Below are 15,193 nucleotides of genomic sequence, written 5' to 3'. Positions count from 1 at the left end.
TATGAAAGTGCCAATTACTCCTTATGGGGCTAACTGTTAGCCTATCTATGTAATTCCAAAACAGGCTCTCATTCTCGAGTTTGGTTGCATCAAGATACGAGCCCAAACTACAAAATTGATGTGGGTCAGTTTCTTATGGAAGTTAAAAATGTTTATGAATGTTTTGAAAGCAGACATAGACAGAAACATACCAATGGTAGCAAGTATCATACGTTTTGAAGCCACCTGCATGGCTTCTTTTCGCTGTGATTTTGGATCTTAACAATTTTGGTATATATTCCTTACCTTCTGAATTTCGTAAGGGAAGTTGCTGCCACGTCGACATGTTGACCAAAAGTCAGAATATGGTCATTTTGTAATTTTTGTACGTAATTGGTGGCATTTGCAAACGATAGGGATATACCATCTTTCTCTCCGGGAGCGTTCAAGAGTTAGTACGGGGCACGGGGCAGGGCCATGGCGTTTGCTATCTCCAACCCAACCTGCATTTCTTCTTCCACTTCACCTCTACTTAAAACGGTAAAAGATTCAAACCCTTTTTTACTTTCCAATTTTGGCCTCACCATTTACTTTGTAAGTCAATATTGATTGGATCCCTTTCTTTGTCTGACGCAGGCGAGAGCAGGGACAAGTTCATGGCGTCTCAACCCCAATTTAAAGTGTCAGGTTTCTATTTGGAAATTCATTTTGTTTTTAGAATTAATTTCATGTAACTATTTTTTATTTTGTAATAAATGAGTTTTTTATTTTAAAGTGTCAGGTTGTTTCCCGGTTCGAAAGTGAGGGTGGTGGTCGCCGTGTTTGGCGCCGGAGAAAATTGGTATATGGTCAAACTTGCTTTTTATTTCTTTCTTGCGTATAAGATAGTTATTAGTATCAATTTACCAGTAAATTGAAATTAATAAAAAATGGATAAGAAAAAATGAAATGAATTTTTGTACTTTCTGATGGATATGTTTAGTTAGATTCATGGTGAAGTAACGTTTAATTGCTTTGAAACTCAGATGTCTTTATTCATATCTAACTAAGAATTTGGATTAGGTGAAGGTGCTGTTTACTTTTATGATAATTTATGGGATAGAGTTTGTGAAGAAAAGTTTGATGTTTCTGTTGAAACATTCACCCTTTGAGTTCAATCTAAATTCAATAGGTGTGGGAGACTGATAGTTTTTCAGCATTTACCCTTTTTCTCATTCCCAAATGCAATTTCATGCTAGAAAGACAGTTTAGAGACTTACTGAGTGGCTTGTGGTGGGCTATACCTATGCTCAAGCTTAGAATAGTTATTCTGTTCTCAAGGTTTTCTTCTCATTCATCTTCTTTTTCTTTCTGATTCAAAATTTTCCTGAAATTTCAATCCGGTGTTGGTTGGATGGAGGATAATTGTGGTCCCTGTTCTTCTATTAAATTCATAATGTCTGAAATTCCGTTGTTGCAGCTAATTTTGTATCTTAAGAAAGAAACTCATACCAACATAAGTTGCTTCGTATTTCAGAATCTTGCTCATTGTTGCTTGGAACGAATTAGGAGTTGAGTTATAAATGCTGGTATAAGTTTTACATTCTTATATATGATGGAACAGTCCGGTATTTAGGATTGAGTCGAGGTTCTCTACAGTTCTGAGTTCCCAAATAATTTTCTGCCATGTCTATCCTTGGTCCAATTTTTTTGAAAGTTAGTAATTCATGTCATCAATGAACTTTACTACTATCCAAACTGGTATCAGAGTGACATCACAGAGCTGACAGACAAGGCCCTGCCCACTCCAGGTGAGTCCTGAAATCAAAAAGTATGTGATCCCATCAGGTTGTATATGGGATCAAACACTGAAAACAAGACCACGCGAATCAAAATCCAGTCAGCCCTCCAGTTGGTCCTTGCTTCAGTAGAAATATGACATTGTTTTGCAAATCTCATGCTCTAGGGCATTTAGATGCAATGTTAATGTGGAAATTTCCTCTTCATTCAGACAAAGAAGGATGAGATGTTGCAGTACAAGTTGGAGCGAATCCCTTTCCTGGAGGAGCAGGTTAGGAAGATAAGGGAAGGAGGAAAGCTCTTGACAATGGACATCGAGCGACTGTTGCTATCGGAGGACAACAGGTTTGATTTTGTGAATGATGTAGCTGCTGAGGCCAAAGAATATGTTGAGAGTAATCGGGATGAATATGGAGGTACGAAAAAAGCTGTACTTCATGTGCTCAGTAACCGTGTCAATGATTCTGGCTTCCATCGTCCAGATGCATATGCTGAATCTGACCCTTTCAAGCCTGGACCTACTTATTTGAAGGAAGAATTTACGTAAGTTTTGTATATTAGTGTCTATTGTATTCAAGATTTTCTTGTAATTTCATTCCCTCGGATTTAATGCATTGGCAGTTCTTTGGAAACAATTAGTGGTGGATTGAATAAATATAATGTAATCTTTTGCAGAAATTCCTAATTCTTTTTGTAATTTAAATATAATTGGAGAGGGTCAACGTTAAATCTGGTTATAGTATTTCACTATTTTGGATTTTCATGGAAATGTAGTACTGCAATTTTGGAAAATGACTCGATCCACAGAGCTGAGTCAAGTGGGAATGAAAAGAGTAAATGATGTGTTCTCAGACCCTAAGCCCAACAATAACTTGGGCTTGGCGCAAGCCCAGATAGTGTGGCAATGCTGACCCAAGTCTTACTTGGCTCTTGTACTTGATGATTCAGACCTTTTACCTGTCTTTTTTTTTTTCGTTTTTTATAGACATTTAATGAAGTCATCTCCGTCTAGGCAAAGAAAAGGGCAAATAAGGATAAAAAAAGTTCCGGTGTCTGCAAGTCTCTTAAGCATCTTCTTAGTGGGTATTTGCCACGCTTTGAATTAAAGCTGTCATTTAAGCTGACGTGGCTTTATATGAACCGCAGAATATTCACTTAAAGTGTAGTGGGAAAGTCCGTAGAAGATCCTAGCTCACGTGGAATATAATCCGTTATATCAGTTAGAGGCCTAACTTCACTCTCTTATCTTCGAGGCCACCACAATCACAGAGAAGATTCTCATCCTTGCAAGCCGAAACTCGAAACTCCAACTCATCCCTTTGACTCAGAGGTTCAACTCACTGAGTCAACCAGAGGCTATGGCGTTATCGAGTCCACAGTTACAGAGATTCCTCTCAACCGACTTCAATTTCACCTCCAACGCCAAATCAGCCAACAAGAACCACCGAACGACGACAACTAACGTCAAAGCCAGAAGCCCCTGCCGTTGCCCTGCAATTGCAATTGATGCTCCTTCTTCGCTAACGGACGTCGCGGGGATCCGATGGGGATCCACGAGCGTGCAGGGCAGACGCGAAGAGATGGAGGACGATTTAGTCATACGATCGGACGGCCTTGACGGATTCTCGTTCGCTGCTGTCTTTGATGGCCACGGTGGCGTATCTTCCGTCAAGTTCCTCAGGTACGATAAATATTAAATGCAAATGACTAGCAATATTTACTTCATTCCATAAACTTTTTGCATAGTTTATAGCGATTTAATTTTATAGCAAGAGATGGTTCTGATGAACGCAGGGATGAGCTGTATAAAGAGTGTGTTACCTCTTTACAAGGCGGATTTCTGTTGAATGGAGGAGATTTTAATGCTATTAGGAAGGCGCTAACGAAGGCTTTTGAAAATGCTGATAAGAAATTGCTAAATTGGTGAGCCAAAAATGGATGCTTTGAACCCACAAATATTGACAAGTCTTTTAATCTGATTTTGTAGTCTTAATATGATTGTAGATTTTTGTATATTACTGGTTCAAGGTTTAGCTGGTGTTTCATTTTGTAAAGGCTTGAAACGACTGCAGAAGGTGATGATGAATCTGGTTCAACGGCCACTGTTATGTTAGTAGGAAATGAAGTGCTCTTCATTTCTCATGTTGGTGATTCCTGCGTGGTATGGATACCTATTCCTGGTTCCTTATATATATATATATATTGGAATCCTTAATTTACATATAAAAAGACTAAAATTTTTTAGTTTCTTGTATAATAGTAGCATTTTTGGGAATTAGACAGAACACCGCCTTTATTCTTTGAAAGGGTTATATCACTTTTCATTCTTTTTCTCAGTTGATACACTGATGCAGGTTCTATCTCGTGCTGGAAAAGTAGAAGTGTTGACTGATTCTCATCGACCATATGGAAGCAATGAGACCTCTTTACAAGAAATCAGAAGAATCAGAGAAGCAGGTGGATGGGTGTGTTTTTTCTGTTCTTGATTTTCTTTTCGGCACTTGCAATCTGATCTTTAATCCTTTCCGGTGCCAATGAGAGTTCTCACATCTTAAAATGTATAAAGACTTAGATCAAAAACTCCAGAGCCTCAGTGACGTTTGGTCTTACTCACTTCACACGGCTGATTATAAGTTTTTTCATGCAATGTCCATAGATTGTCAACGGAAGGATTTGTGGTGACATAGCTGTATCTCGTGCTTTTGGTGACACTCGATTCAAGACAAAGAAGAATGAGTTGGGTTCTTCTCCTGTCCTCATTTTAAAGAATTTTTCATGATAATTTGTACACGTTCTGTACATTGCACTGTGTGACTACATCATAATGTTAATGGCTTGGAATATTTTGCTCAGAATGCTGAAGAAGGGAGTTGAGGAAAGGAAATGGTCTGAAAAATTTATTTCTCGGTATATCTTCTGTGGATATCCTTTCCTAGTTTCATTTTCCTCCTTTTGTTGTGGGTTCATGCTTTACAAGTTAGTTTAATTAGATTAACATCTAGCTCTAGTGGTTTTCTATAATTAGGATAAGTCAGATAGCTGTTTGGTTTATTTCAAACATGTTTCAAGCTTACAAGATTGTTTGGCCTTCAATGTTTCTGCTCTTTCAGAATAGTGTTCAATGGAGACTTGGTCATTGCATCTCCAGACACTTTTAAAGTAGCTCTAGGGTCAGATGCAGAGTTTATCCTTTTGGCATCTGATGGGTTATGGGACTACATAAACAGGTATTTCAAGCTATGCTTTTAACTCTTGCTGCTGTACAGGCAGTTTCTTTTATATGAGTTTGCTGTATGTTCAATTGAGAGAATAATGTCACTCTTACATACCGACTATTTTCTTCTTTCAGCTCAGACGCAGTTGCTTTTGTTAGAAATCAACTACGAGAACATGGAAATGTTCAGGTACATTTTACACTCTACCATATATGACCGTGTCATATCTTTCCAATTCTGATCAGATCCATCAGCTTTCTGATGATATTCTTTCATTGGTTTAGTCATAACATTCCCCTTATTCCTGATTCAGGTAGCATGCGATGCACTTGCACAAGCCGCTCTGGTAATTAATAGTGATTTGTTTCTTTTGATTCATTTTAGTTATTTATGTTTGTACACAAGTTCCAGTAACCTTAGAATCTTATCATAACATGCAGGATCAAGGCTCTCAAGACAACATCAGCATTATCATTGCTGATTTAGGGTATGCAGTCGTTTTCACTAGTATGATTGCTGTTATGCTGTGCAGTTTAAGTTGAGCTAACGGATTATTTGAATCAACCTCTGCTGGAAAATTAATCGTAGCTTTTTTTTCTCATATTTTTTTATAGAACAAATTAATGGTTAGTCATACAGTATATAGTCTTAAATTAACCATTGCCAATACTTTTCCCCTTTGAAGGCTTATTGCACAGCCATTGGCTGAATGATATGAGCAGTTTATGATCTTCAAACCCAGAATGAACAGTCTATTGTCCTTGGTCTTAGTCGGTTATTGGAACTTTTATTTTCTTTTCTATTTTTGTCCTCGTAGTCTAAATATGCTTCTTTATAGTGAAAGCATTGTGTTCAATGACTTGTGTATTTCTTTTTCTGCATTACAAGATTTCATTGGGGAAAGAAAATAGGAACCGCAAAGAAATGACTAATAAGTCAAAAACTCTACGGGTCCTGCTTGTCTTTCAATTAAGTGCATCTGAGTTTTCTGTTTATGGCTTTTCATAATTCCCATTAAAGGATCACACACTCCCTCTCTTTAACCTTGGTTTCGCTTGCTTTGACCTTTGCACAGGCAGACCGACTGGCAGAGTTTGCCACTTGAGCAACAAAATATTCTATATGAGTTAGGCCAAGCTTTAGCTACAGTTGGGATTGTATCACTTGGAATATGGTTGTCATCTCAGGCTTTTTTTTGATATTGAGTGACCTGTTGTATATAGATCAACATAGATTTCACACTGTCTGTATAATGAAATTGTATATGATACTAGCACTTTTTGGTAAACTTGACCTAGGCATATTTAATAATTCTGAAAGAATACTATTCAGTTACTTGTCTTTCTGTGTATTGGTTTTGGAAATTCAGTAGTACTGACAGTTATTGCTGTGGAAACTTCTTTCCAGTTTATGTGTAAGCCATTCTTACCCCGTTCAGGTACAAGATCTACCTTAAGGCTTAAGCTATAGAAAAATTAAAGAGAAAAAGAAAAAGAAAAATCAAAAATTAAAAATTTTGCTATTGAAAATGAGGATAGAAAAATCATTACTCAAATGGGTTCTGATTTATGGTGGATGCCTGCCCGCCCAAGCACTACATATCAGCCTAAACAATGGTTTTTGAGGCGCATAATGAAGTCTAAAAGGCTCAGAAAAATACATATTGTTGACTTGAATTTCTGGAATTGAAGCTAGGCAGTCGAACATGCCATCATTAATAGGGAGAAACTTGGTAAGGTAGAACAAATTAGGATCTAATTTTATAAGTACTGTCCTTAATTTCTTTGTTTTCTTTTTGCTTTCCATGTATAGGAGAATTATTATATAGAAAATTGGAATTCATTTTTTTTTAAAAAAAAAATTAAGAATAAATAAATAAAATAAGATTAGATATTGGGATGTTGTTGCAATGATCCTTTGATTTAGCATTTTGGCCTACTAAATAATTGACCATTGATTCTACAAAAATTCCCATCCATTCGTAGATTTGGTGTATAATTTCACGACTTCATCATATGTGTTATCAATAATATAATCCCATCTTCAGAACACTATTCCTCGCATCTCATCTAGAGACTAAACATATATACCAATTATATTCATTCTGCCTTATTCCTTAATATTTCTTTTTTCTTTTTTTTTTTTTTTGGTTTTAGAGAAATAAGATGTAAGCACTATATACATGCATAGTTCTAAATTACTTCTCTGCATGGTGTCCTTTTTTTTTTTTTCAGAAAAATTTATTGATTAAATTATCTAATGAGGGACAACTCTTTCTTATTTACTTAATCAATCATTCACACATCAAAACTCAAATTTGTAAGATCTCGAACTTCCAATCCAAAAAAAAGAAAAAGAAAAAAAGGTAAACTGCAATTAATCACTGCCATTATAGACGTATACTTTCAATGTTAGGGTTTTAAGTAATTGCTATTTGGGGTAGCCAATAAGCACTGCTAATGGTGAAATTTGAAATCAATATATACACTTTTGATTTGTTTGCTTGTCTTGGATTTATGTATATATCTCATAAACAACTGATGAACAAAATACGAAAGCTTCATTATTTATTCTTAATATATGGCAGGCAATAGCCTGGGAAGTACAAACATAAAATCACATCCGCAGAATACAATGGCAATAACACAGTTTCAGAACATAATTATACTACACCCCCACTGAGTAGGGTTTGTACTCTTTTGTTACTACTCACTTAACTGATTTAATAACTCCATAATATATATTATGCCTTTCTATTGCTAGATGATCAAAACCTCTTAAAAAAGAGACAGTGAGTAGAGAGTTGCTCCTCCTTTTTCTTTTTTTTCTAGTTAATTCATGGTTTGATCAGGGCTTGCCAGGTTTTTTCCTTGGGTCATGCTTAGTATTGGCACCTGTATCATCATAATCCAGCATTGCACCCAGCATCAACAGCTTCCTGGATGGATTCATCTGGATCCCACCCTTGATAAAGAATTAAAATCAACAGCATTAGTTATCCCCAAAGATACAAGAACTCCCACATTTCGAAATACAACATAAATTTATACGTGCATTATTATTCGGCATTTGCAATTATTATCAAAGCTGACGGATTGTGGAGTACCTGATCAAGTGAGTATGTGGCCTGCATGCCATCCTGAAAGCCGGCAACGGTGCCTGCAATAGCAAGTCTGGTCAGTGACATGATGATGTTTGGGAAATTAATACAAGGTCTATTGCTGACATGCAGAATTAACAAGGAGAAGAATGTACACTTGATTAGAGTATTACCACAAGAGAAAGGCATGAGGAGCAAAGACAGCAAAAGGAAAGCCTTGAAGCAAAGAGCCATGGCTAGCTGCGTTTGCTAGGGAGGGAGGAGGATGTGATGAGTTTGCTGGAGAGGGGTTAAGGTTGGGGAGGGGAAGGTGTGCTTTTATTGTTGGTGTTTGGGGTAGGAAAATGTGGCACGGAGAGATAGCTGTTGTCGTGGTGCACCCCACCCAATAGCAACAGAATCATGATGAGTTGCATTACCCCTTCTTTTGCCCACAATCCCTAAAGTCAACTGCACTGTGTTCATATATATATATATTGTTACATCACACAAAATGCACAGAAAGCATTTGTGAAACTGATATGCATGTCGGACAAAGGGAACAATCCTTTGCATGGCTCAAACTATATCTATACCCATTTTCAGGTTGCCTTTTTTCTGGCTGTATTTCTCACCTTTTTCCCAACTCAATCCATCTCCACATTAATTTGCACTATCAATAATTAACCCCAAAATCATCTCTCTTTCTATTTATATATATATATATATATATATATATATTACCAATACTTTAAGCTTAGCCTCTCATTTGTTTCAACGGTGCACATTACTCAAATAAAATTTAACATTCCAAGTCTATCTTCTTGTTAAAATTACACTAACAAATGAATTCTATTCATTATGTGGATTTGATTTTCATTATATAATAATAATAATAATAATAACAATGTAGTGGGGGGACGGGGGAGGTCATAAAGGATTTGTAATTCCGTGGTACCAAACACCACTTTAATGAATAGTGGTTTTGATCCTCATGTTTCGGCTTTCATCACTTTCCAAGGCAATTAGATGCAGACAAACAGGTTAGTGGCCTACAGACGAAATCAAATGGAGAAAAGCATTTAGGATGTTGAATTTTGGCCAGAGCCATTAGCGGGAGCACTATCAAAAGGATAAAACAAAGGAAGGGGATGGGGGACAACACAACACTTTGAACTCCCAACACTAATTTTAATTTAATCGTTTATTAACATTAAACTAAAGTGTAATTAATCATCTTTAAGGAGACCATATGCTGGCAAAATGATGCTTTCTTAAACCCAAATTGATTGACTAATTAATAAAACCTCCATTTCAAAGTCGTCGACAAGGAATTAAAATGACCGTGTATTCTTTTTAATATGTAAATATATAGATAAAGATAATTACCAATAAACATGCATAAAATGATATATGTAGCATACACGTAAGTATTTAATTTATTAATTAGTACATGTTTTTCTACTTAAAGAGTATGATTTGAATCTTCATTCTTTTGATTAAAAATATATATGATGTATGTAATATACTTTGTGTTTTCAAAAAATAAAAATGACGGGTTTAATCTTAAATTTAGACTGAAAAATAAGAAAATTATTGCATATAATTGTGATATTTTTGAGAATTGAGGCAAGGGAAGCTGAATGATAAAATTAATGGTGGATATTCTCCAGTATCAAATGGTTCAACGATGGCAGGAATTGGTGAAGTCACTTACAAGAGTAGTACTGCTCAAAGTGGCATATGCTATTCATTTTGGATGCTTATTACAATATATCTTTTCCTTTTTTTTTTTTTTTAATGTTGGGTTACTCTCTGATTTTTCCTCCATTACCCAATAGTTTGGGTTTTGGTTGCCTTGTACGGCCATGAAAGGTACTGATGAGAGACACGGAAGGATTTGCCCAAAAAAGAACAAAATTGAGACAACTCAATGCATCGCCACCCTCCCTCTCTGCCTAAATTTATTAGTTGGGGATGGTGGCGGTCATATCACAGTAGGCCACAGCACATTCTCTGAACTTCCTTTAAAGGGACATAACCTCCCATTTCCATCTCTTTTCCCATTAAACCTCTACCACCTGTTCGGATGCCACAACTTCGATCAATGTGAGTCAGGGCTTTCTCTGATATCTTTTTCTAATTAAAAAAAGTAAAAATAAATTTATATTATTTTTATTTGTACATAATACCATTAATTAATACATATCTTTCTCCTTTTCTTCCAAGCAAGCAATGCAAGTTGATCTTATTATTCGGTACAAATGTTGGTGAGAGTGGCAATGAAATCTATCTTCATTAGCTCATGCTGACATATTTGGCAACAAAAGCATGTACTAAATTCGATAAATTAATCATGATTTACAATTTCTTGGATCTTTCTAACCAATTGGAACTGCAATTTCTAGTCATAAACAAAAAGGCCTTTTGGGGGTTTGAAAGGTTATACATACCACGATAGCAACCTTTCTCTTTTCAAACCCCCATGTAATGTAAGACTAGATGGTGAAGATGTAATGTATCAAGGGCAGTAAAGTGCATCAACTTGTTCTCTTCGTAATAAAGATCATTTGGGTTTTTTCCTTTTTTATCTTTTTCTAACTTCTTAATGAAGTTCAGGCAGGTCTGATCATTACAAGGCCTGAGTAATACCAATATTGGTGAGTTTCATGTGATATTTTCACCTCATCTCCGGGCCTAGGTTACAAATCCCTCGTAAAAGATTTCTGCCCAAATTTAAAAGAGAAGCTTGTTTGCTAATGATCAGATTTTTAAGATTAACAGGATGTTGGAAGAAAATCTATCATGTGCGTGATAACGAATGGCTAGATGAACTCTCTAGACTACCAAATAAAGTTTTCTCAACTTTACAAAGCATTAGCTCTATATTGGTACTGGTCAGTTTGTTCTTATGAAGCTTGGAATTTGACCCAAGTCCCAGCAAAAGACAAAATAGTCAAAATCTTTGAATAGTTAGCACAGTTGGAGCCAACTTTGAGGTGGGATACAAGGGGTTTGAAGCAAATTAGTGGGATGAATGAGAAGTCATATCTCATTCACAGGGTAAAGTTACATTCTACAGAACCAGTCAAAGAGGGCGCACTTGAAGACTTGGTCAGCTTGTGAAATTTTCAATTTTCAGCCATTATAAAGAGCTCATCAGAAGAATAAGCATCGGTTCCACTGCGACCTTACTCTTTCCTAATCCATGAATCACAAAAGCCAGCCAACAAACAAAACCCCCATAGGTTGCCTTTTAGGAATATTCTCACTTGGAGTCATTGGGAAAAAACCATTAATGTAAAGCAAAAAGGCAAACCCAGAATTATCTCATTCGGCCCTACAAATGTTAGCCCAATTTGTGATTTACAATCACCATGCTATGTATAAGCGATAATAACCAAAAATTCTATTATACAATCTGAAACAACGGGAACAAAATTGTATACCCAAAGGAAATGCAAAACAAATAATTTTATGAATGCATGATATCGAACAATTGACTCCAGACTTTTGCTAACAATTGAAATTTATAAAAAAAAAAAAAAAAAAAAACCCGACAACAACAACAATGCAATGCTGGATGTAATACTCCCAATAGCATGCTGTATGTGGTTAACTCCCGACCCCACCGAAACAAAATATACAAAGGCAGCAGAGGTGATTAATGCAACCCAGCCACTGACGTATAATACTAAAAATATGAGAGTTGAACAACAAAAAGAAGGGGGTAACACTCAGAACCAAAACAGGTGATGGAAGGACAATGGTGGAAATGCAGCACTTTGAGATGTCTTGAAGTGCTGCAGCATTTTGACCCAAATCATCAGTCATCCACTCCAACAACCTAAATTTAATTGGAGAAAACCACACCCAGGCAAAAATGATGTTTGTCTTGACAAATGGGGCGTAGAAACAGCAAGTGACCAAGCGAGGTGACTAGTCAGTCTTTCCTGAATGTCACAGTTATTGATCCCTCCCCTACTTCAATCTTTCAGGACCAACAGATATTCTCTCCCCCAGTTTCATGGAGACCTTCATCAGCTTCTCTGAAACCATCTTAATCCACTTCCTCCATGACAAAAAAAAAAAAATGGAATCTGACCCCATGATGATGATGATGATGATGATGCAAGAGTTAGTGACAACTTGAAGACCGATTACTTCTGTTGTCTGACAACGGCGATGACTTGACACATGCAATCCCAGACCCTCAACTCAACACACCCAAATGCATGGACTTCCAAAAGAAAATAAACATGCTGAATGGCAACACCCTCAAACAGAAATGGCACGACTAATGGCCAACTTGGCCCATTCAGCAGATTCTTTAATCATAAGGTCTTCAGAAGACAAGCATTCATTTAAAAAGTCTTTGCTTGAGGGGGATTGCTGTATCAGAGAACCAGCATGACTTCCCAATGTATCAGCTAGATCTCCAAGGACTCCAATGGCTGTCTTCATAACCACATCATCCCTATAGGCAAACAAGTAACATAGAAAAATGTTATTAACCATACATCAATCGACATGTCATGCAATAAAGCAAAAGCCTAAAAGAGTAACTTTCAGTAGAACTCACATGTCTTTCTCAACGTATATGCTATCCAAGAACTGAAGGATGTGAGGTGCATAGGGAATCAAGAGCTGGGTTTTTGGAGAGTTCTTAAACCCTTGGAAAACCCCAGAATATGCCTCCAGAATTCCATTTCTCAGTGAATTTGTGTACTCTGTCAATTCATCATCACCTGCCGTATGGGTAGACAACTCTGCTGCACTCTGAAGCGCAGACATGGCCCACATTAAGTACTTTTCGAAATACTCCCCTACAGCCAATGCAATGTCGCCGAAGCATGAAAATATGGGAGGTTTCACAGAGCGATGTAACTGGTTGCTTGATAAATTCTTGAGAAGTTGTGTCATAATCCCATCACAGTAAGGCACAATTTTTTCTTCTATTGCCCTGGAAATATCACCAACAACACCAACTGTGACAGCACAGACTTGGTACTCTTCAAAATTCTGAAGACCCATCTCCAAGTACCTATAAAACTCTGGCATATACTTTGCAAAATCTGGTCCTGTTGCATAAGCAAGGGCTCCAATGGCCAGCATGGCCTCCTCATGTACCGTTGCACTCCTACAAGCAAAAACCCTGAGGAAAAGCCCCATTATCTGATCTGCATACTGCATGAACACATACTTGGTTGGTTCTAATGAACCAAGCTTCTGAATGATGACCTGTAAACACCCACAAAGAAGGCCTTGCAATTCACTCTGCTTCTCTCTTTCATCAGACGACAGTTTCTGCCCCTCAAGAGTGTTATGAAGCTCCATCATGATGACAGGCACCAATTGCAACACCAATGGAGCTGTCTCATCAGTTGAACACCTCACCACTTCATTCAATGTCTCATACGCAGCAGTCCTCAGCCGGGACTCCCCAGCATCTTCTCGGTGAGTAACAGTGAGAAGGGACTGGACAATTTCCTGGAAAAAAGGAGTTAAAGGAGATGATGGACCCACTTCCTCATAACCTTGAGCAAGAAAATAAAGAGCACCACAGGCTTTCTCAGCAACATTTGGAGTGTCCTTCATACTCTGTAGCAGAACTGTGACTATCTGTTGGCAATTTGCCTGAGTGATGATAGGTGAATCTACAGCTGAACCATGAAGGAATTCAAAGATCCGTCCAAGGGCCCAGGCAGTAGTGTCTTTGACATGGCTATTGGGGTCCTTTGTCAAAGCACTGAGCATGAAGTTTAAGGCAACATTAACAAGAGGTATTAACTTTTCAGGGGAAGGGCCCTCCAAGATTGAACCAAAGGCATAAGTTGCCGCCTCCCTCTGCCTCCAATCTGGTTTTGTTATATTCTCCTCAATAAATGGCACAACAAGAGGGACAATATAATTTCCATTTTTTAAATTCAAACTAACGGTTCCAGCATGCAATTCAAGCCCTCATCCTGATCCTGATCCTCTTTGCTTCAAGAGCGTCTCCAACAGCATAGGAAAGAACAGGGAGTGCCTGCTTGATAAAGTAAAAGCAAGGAATATCAGAGTCCCCAGTGAATCACCTCCATATCTTCAAAATATCTATCTTATCAATAGTGAACTCCAGAACTCAATGGCTTGAAGTGAGACAGGTTCCTCATCTTCTCTCACAGCCTTTGCCGTGATGTTAAAAATATCCTGGATATAAGGAGCTAGTTTCTCATAGTAAGTGGATGAAATGGAAACCAAACACTCAAAAGCTGCCTGCCTTATCCTCACTTCTGGGGATAGTGTTCCCTCACAGACAACTCTCATTATATAATCACGCTCCATGTCATTGCTGAAATTTTTCATAATAATCTGTATATGTTGTGTTCATTAGTATGTCTGCATCATAATGATAATGGTTTGGGATGTTTTGGTCAAAATGCCAACCAAGGGAGTCGAGGAAAGGAGATTTCTTGATATACCCTCTATGACTTCTTTCTTTGAATATATCTTCTATGAATTGAATCCTTTTTTTACTTTTATATTCCTTTCAAGCTCCACATTATACCCTAATTCATTGTCCTATGGACCAAATACCACTTTATAATTTTAAACTGGAACAGAACTAAGACTTACAAGAAAAGGAGTAAGAAAAGCAACTTCATTCCTTGAAGGGAAATGCAAGGCAAGAGCCACAGCCCAATCAATTTAATCAAAGCTACAGAAATTCTAAAAATGAAGCAAAAGGCAACCGCCTATTTTAGAATTTAATCAAGAATACATTGCCTCATTCAGCCTTTCATGTCAAGCCCACATTTTGATATAGTATCACTTTCTATAAGCACTGACAACCAAAATAAAATTATACAATCTTAACTCTGAAGCAACGCGAAAAAAAATTGTATGATAGAAGGAAACAGAAAACAGATAATTTATGAATGCATGATATTGAACAATTGACTCAAGACTTTCTACAAAATGAAATTAGAGTAAAAACAGAGAAGAAAAAAGGAACAACAATAATGCAATGCAGATGAAATGATCCCAATAGCATATGCAGTATGTGGTTAACCCCCGACCCCACTGAAACAAATATACAACCGAAGCAGCGGAGAATAAATGACAACCAACCACTTGTGTATACTTAAGAAATATGCTG

The 15,193-nt window shown here is 37.1% G+C and overlaps 4 protein-coding genes across 5 annotated transcripts; 2 read left to right on the top strand and 2 right to left on the bottom strand.

Annotated features, from left to right (window-relative positions):
- The first annotated feature begins 275 nt into the window (after positions 1–275).
- On the top strand, positions 276–2,487 carry PTAC7 (plastid transcriptionally active7). Its single transcript, XM_021418778.2, has 4 exons — positions 276–519; positions 616–666; positions 755–820; positions 1,970–2,487. Exons 1-4 carry the CDS (start codon positions 457–459, stop codon positions 2,303–2,305), a joined length of 516 nt encoding a protein of 171 aa, XP_021274453.1. The 5' UTR covers positions 276–456; the 3' UTR covers positions 2,306–2,487.
- A 486-nt stretch (positions 2,488–2,973) lies between these two features.
- On the top strand, positions 2,974–6,310 carry TAP38 (thylakoid-associated phosphatase 38). Of its 2 annotated transcripts, XM_021425601.2 has the most exons (11): positions 2,975–3,439; positions 3,553–3,681; positions 3,814–3,919; positions 4,113–4,223; positions 4,415–4,494; positions 4,612–4,665; positions 4,869–4,985; positions 5,108–5,162; positions 5,287–5,319; positions 5,414–5,460; positions 6,049–6,310. In XM_021425601.2, the coding sequence occupies exons 1-11, from the start codon at positions 3,117–3,119 to the stop codon at positions 6,170–6,172; spliced, it is 1,179 nt and encodes a 392-aa protein (XP_021281276.1). In that variant the 5' UTR covers positions 2,975–3,116; the 3' UTR covers positions 6,173–6,310. The 2 variants fall into 2 exon arrangements, with proteins under 2 accessions (XP_021281285.1, XP_021281276.1); XM_021425610.2 differs by lacking the exon at positions 5,414–5,460 and having other exon boundaries at positions 2,974–3,439.
- Positions 6,311–7,520: 1,210 nt separating this feature from the next.
- On the bottom strand, positions 7,521–8,375 carry LOC110423985 (uncharacterized). Its single transcript, XM_021438439.1, has 3 exons — positions 8,247–8,375; positions 8,080–8,132; positions 7,521–7,937 (listed from the first exon to the last, which is right to left on the bottom strand). Exons 1-3 carry the CDS (start codon positions 8,305–8,307, stop codon positions 7,821–7,823), a joined length of 231 nt encoding a protein of 76 aa, XP_021294114.1. The 5' UTR covers positions 8,308–8,375; the 3' UTR covers positions 7,521–7,820.
- Positions 8,376–12,041: 3,666 nt separating this feature from the next.
- On the bottom strand, positions 12,042–13,975 carry LOC149527726 (importin subunit beta-1-like). The gene is made up of 2 exons (XM_089784951.1): positions 12,635–13,975; positions 12,042–12,529 (listed from the first exon to the last, which is right to left on the bottom strand). The coding sequence occupies exons 1-2, from the start codon at positions 13,807–13,809 to the stop codon at positions 12,331–12,333; spliced, it is 1,374 nt and encodes a 457-aa protein (XP_089641077.1). The 5' UTR covers positions 13,810–13,975; the 3' UTR covers positions 12,042–12,330.
- Positions 13,976–15,193: the final 1,218 nt, after the last annotated feature.

This window comes from Theobroma umbraticum, unplaced genomic scaffold (assembly GCF_002168275.2).
Source record: "Theobroma umbraticum cultivar Fairchild unplaced genomic scaffold, ASM216827v3 scaffold_30.0, whole genome shotgun sequence".
NCBI lineage: Eukaryota > Viridiplantae > Streptophyta > Magnoliopsida > Malvales > Malvaceae > Theobroma > Theobroma umbraticum.
Note: the sequence above shows the minus strand (reverse complement) of the source record. Positions and strands in the feature narration are given on the sequence as shown.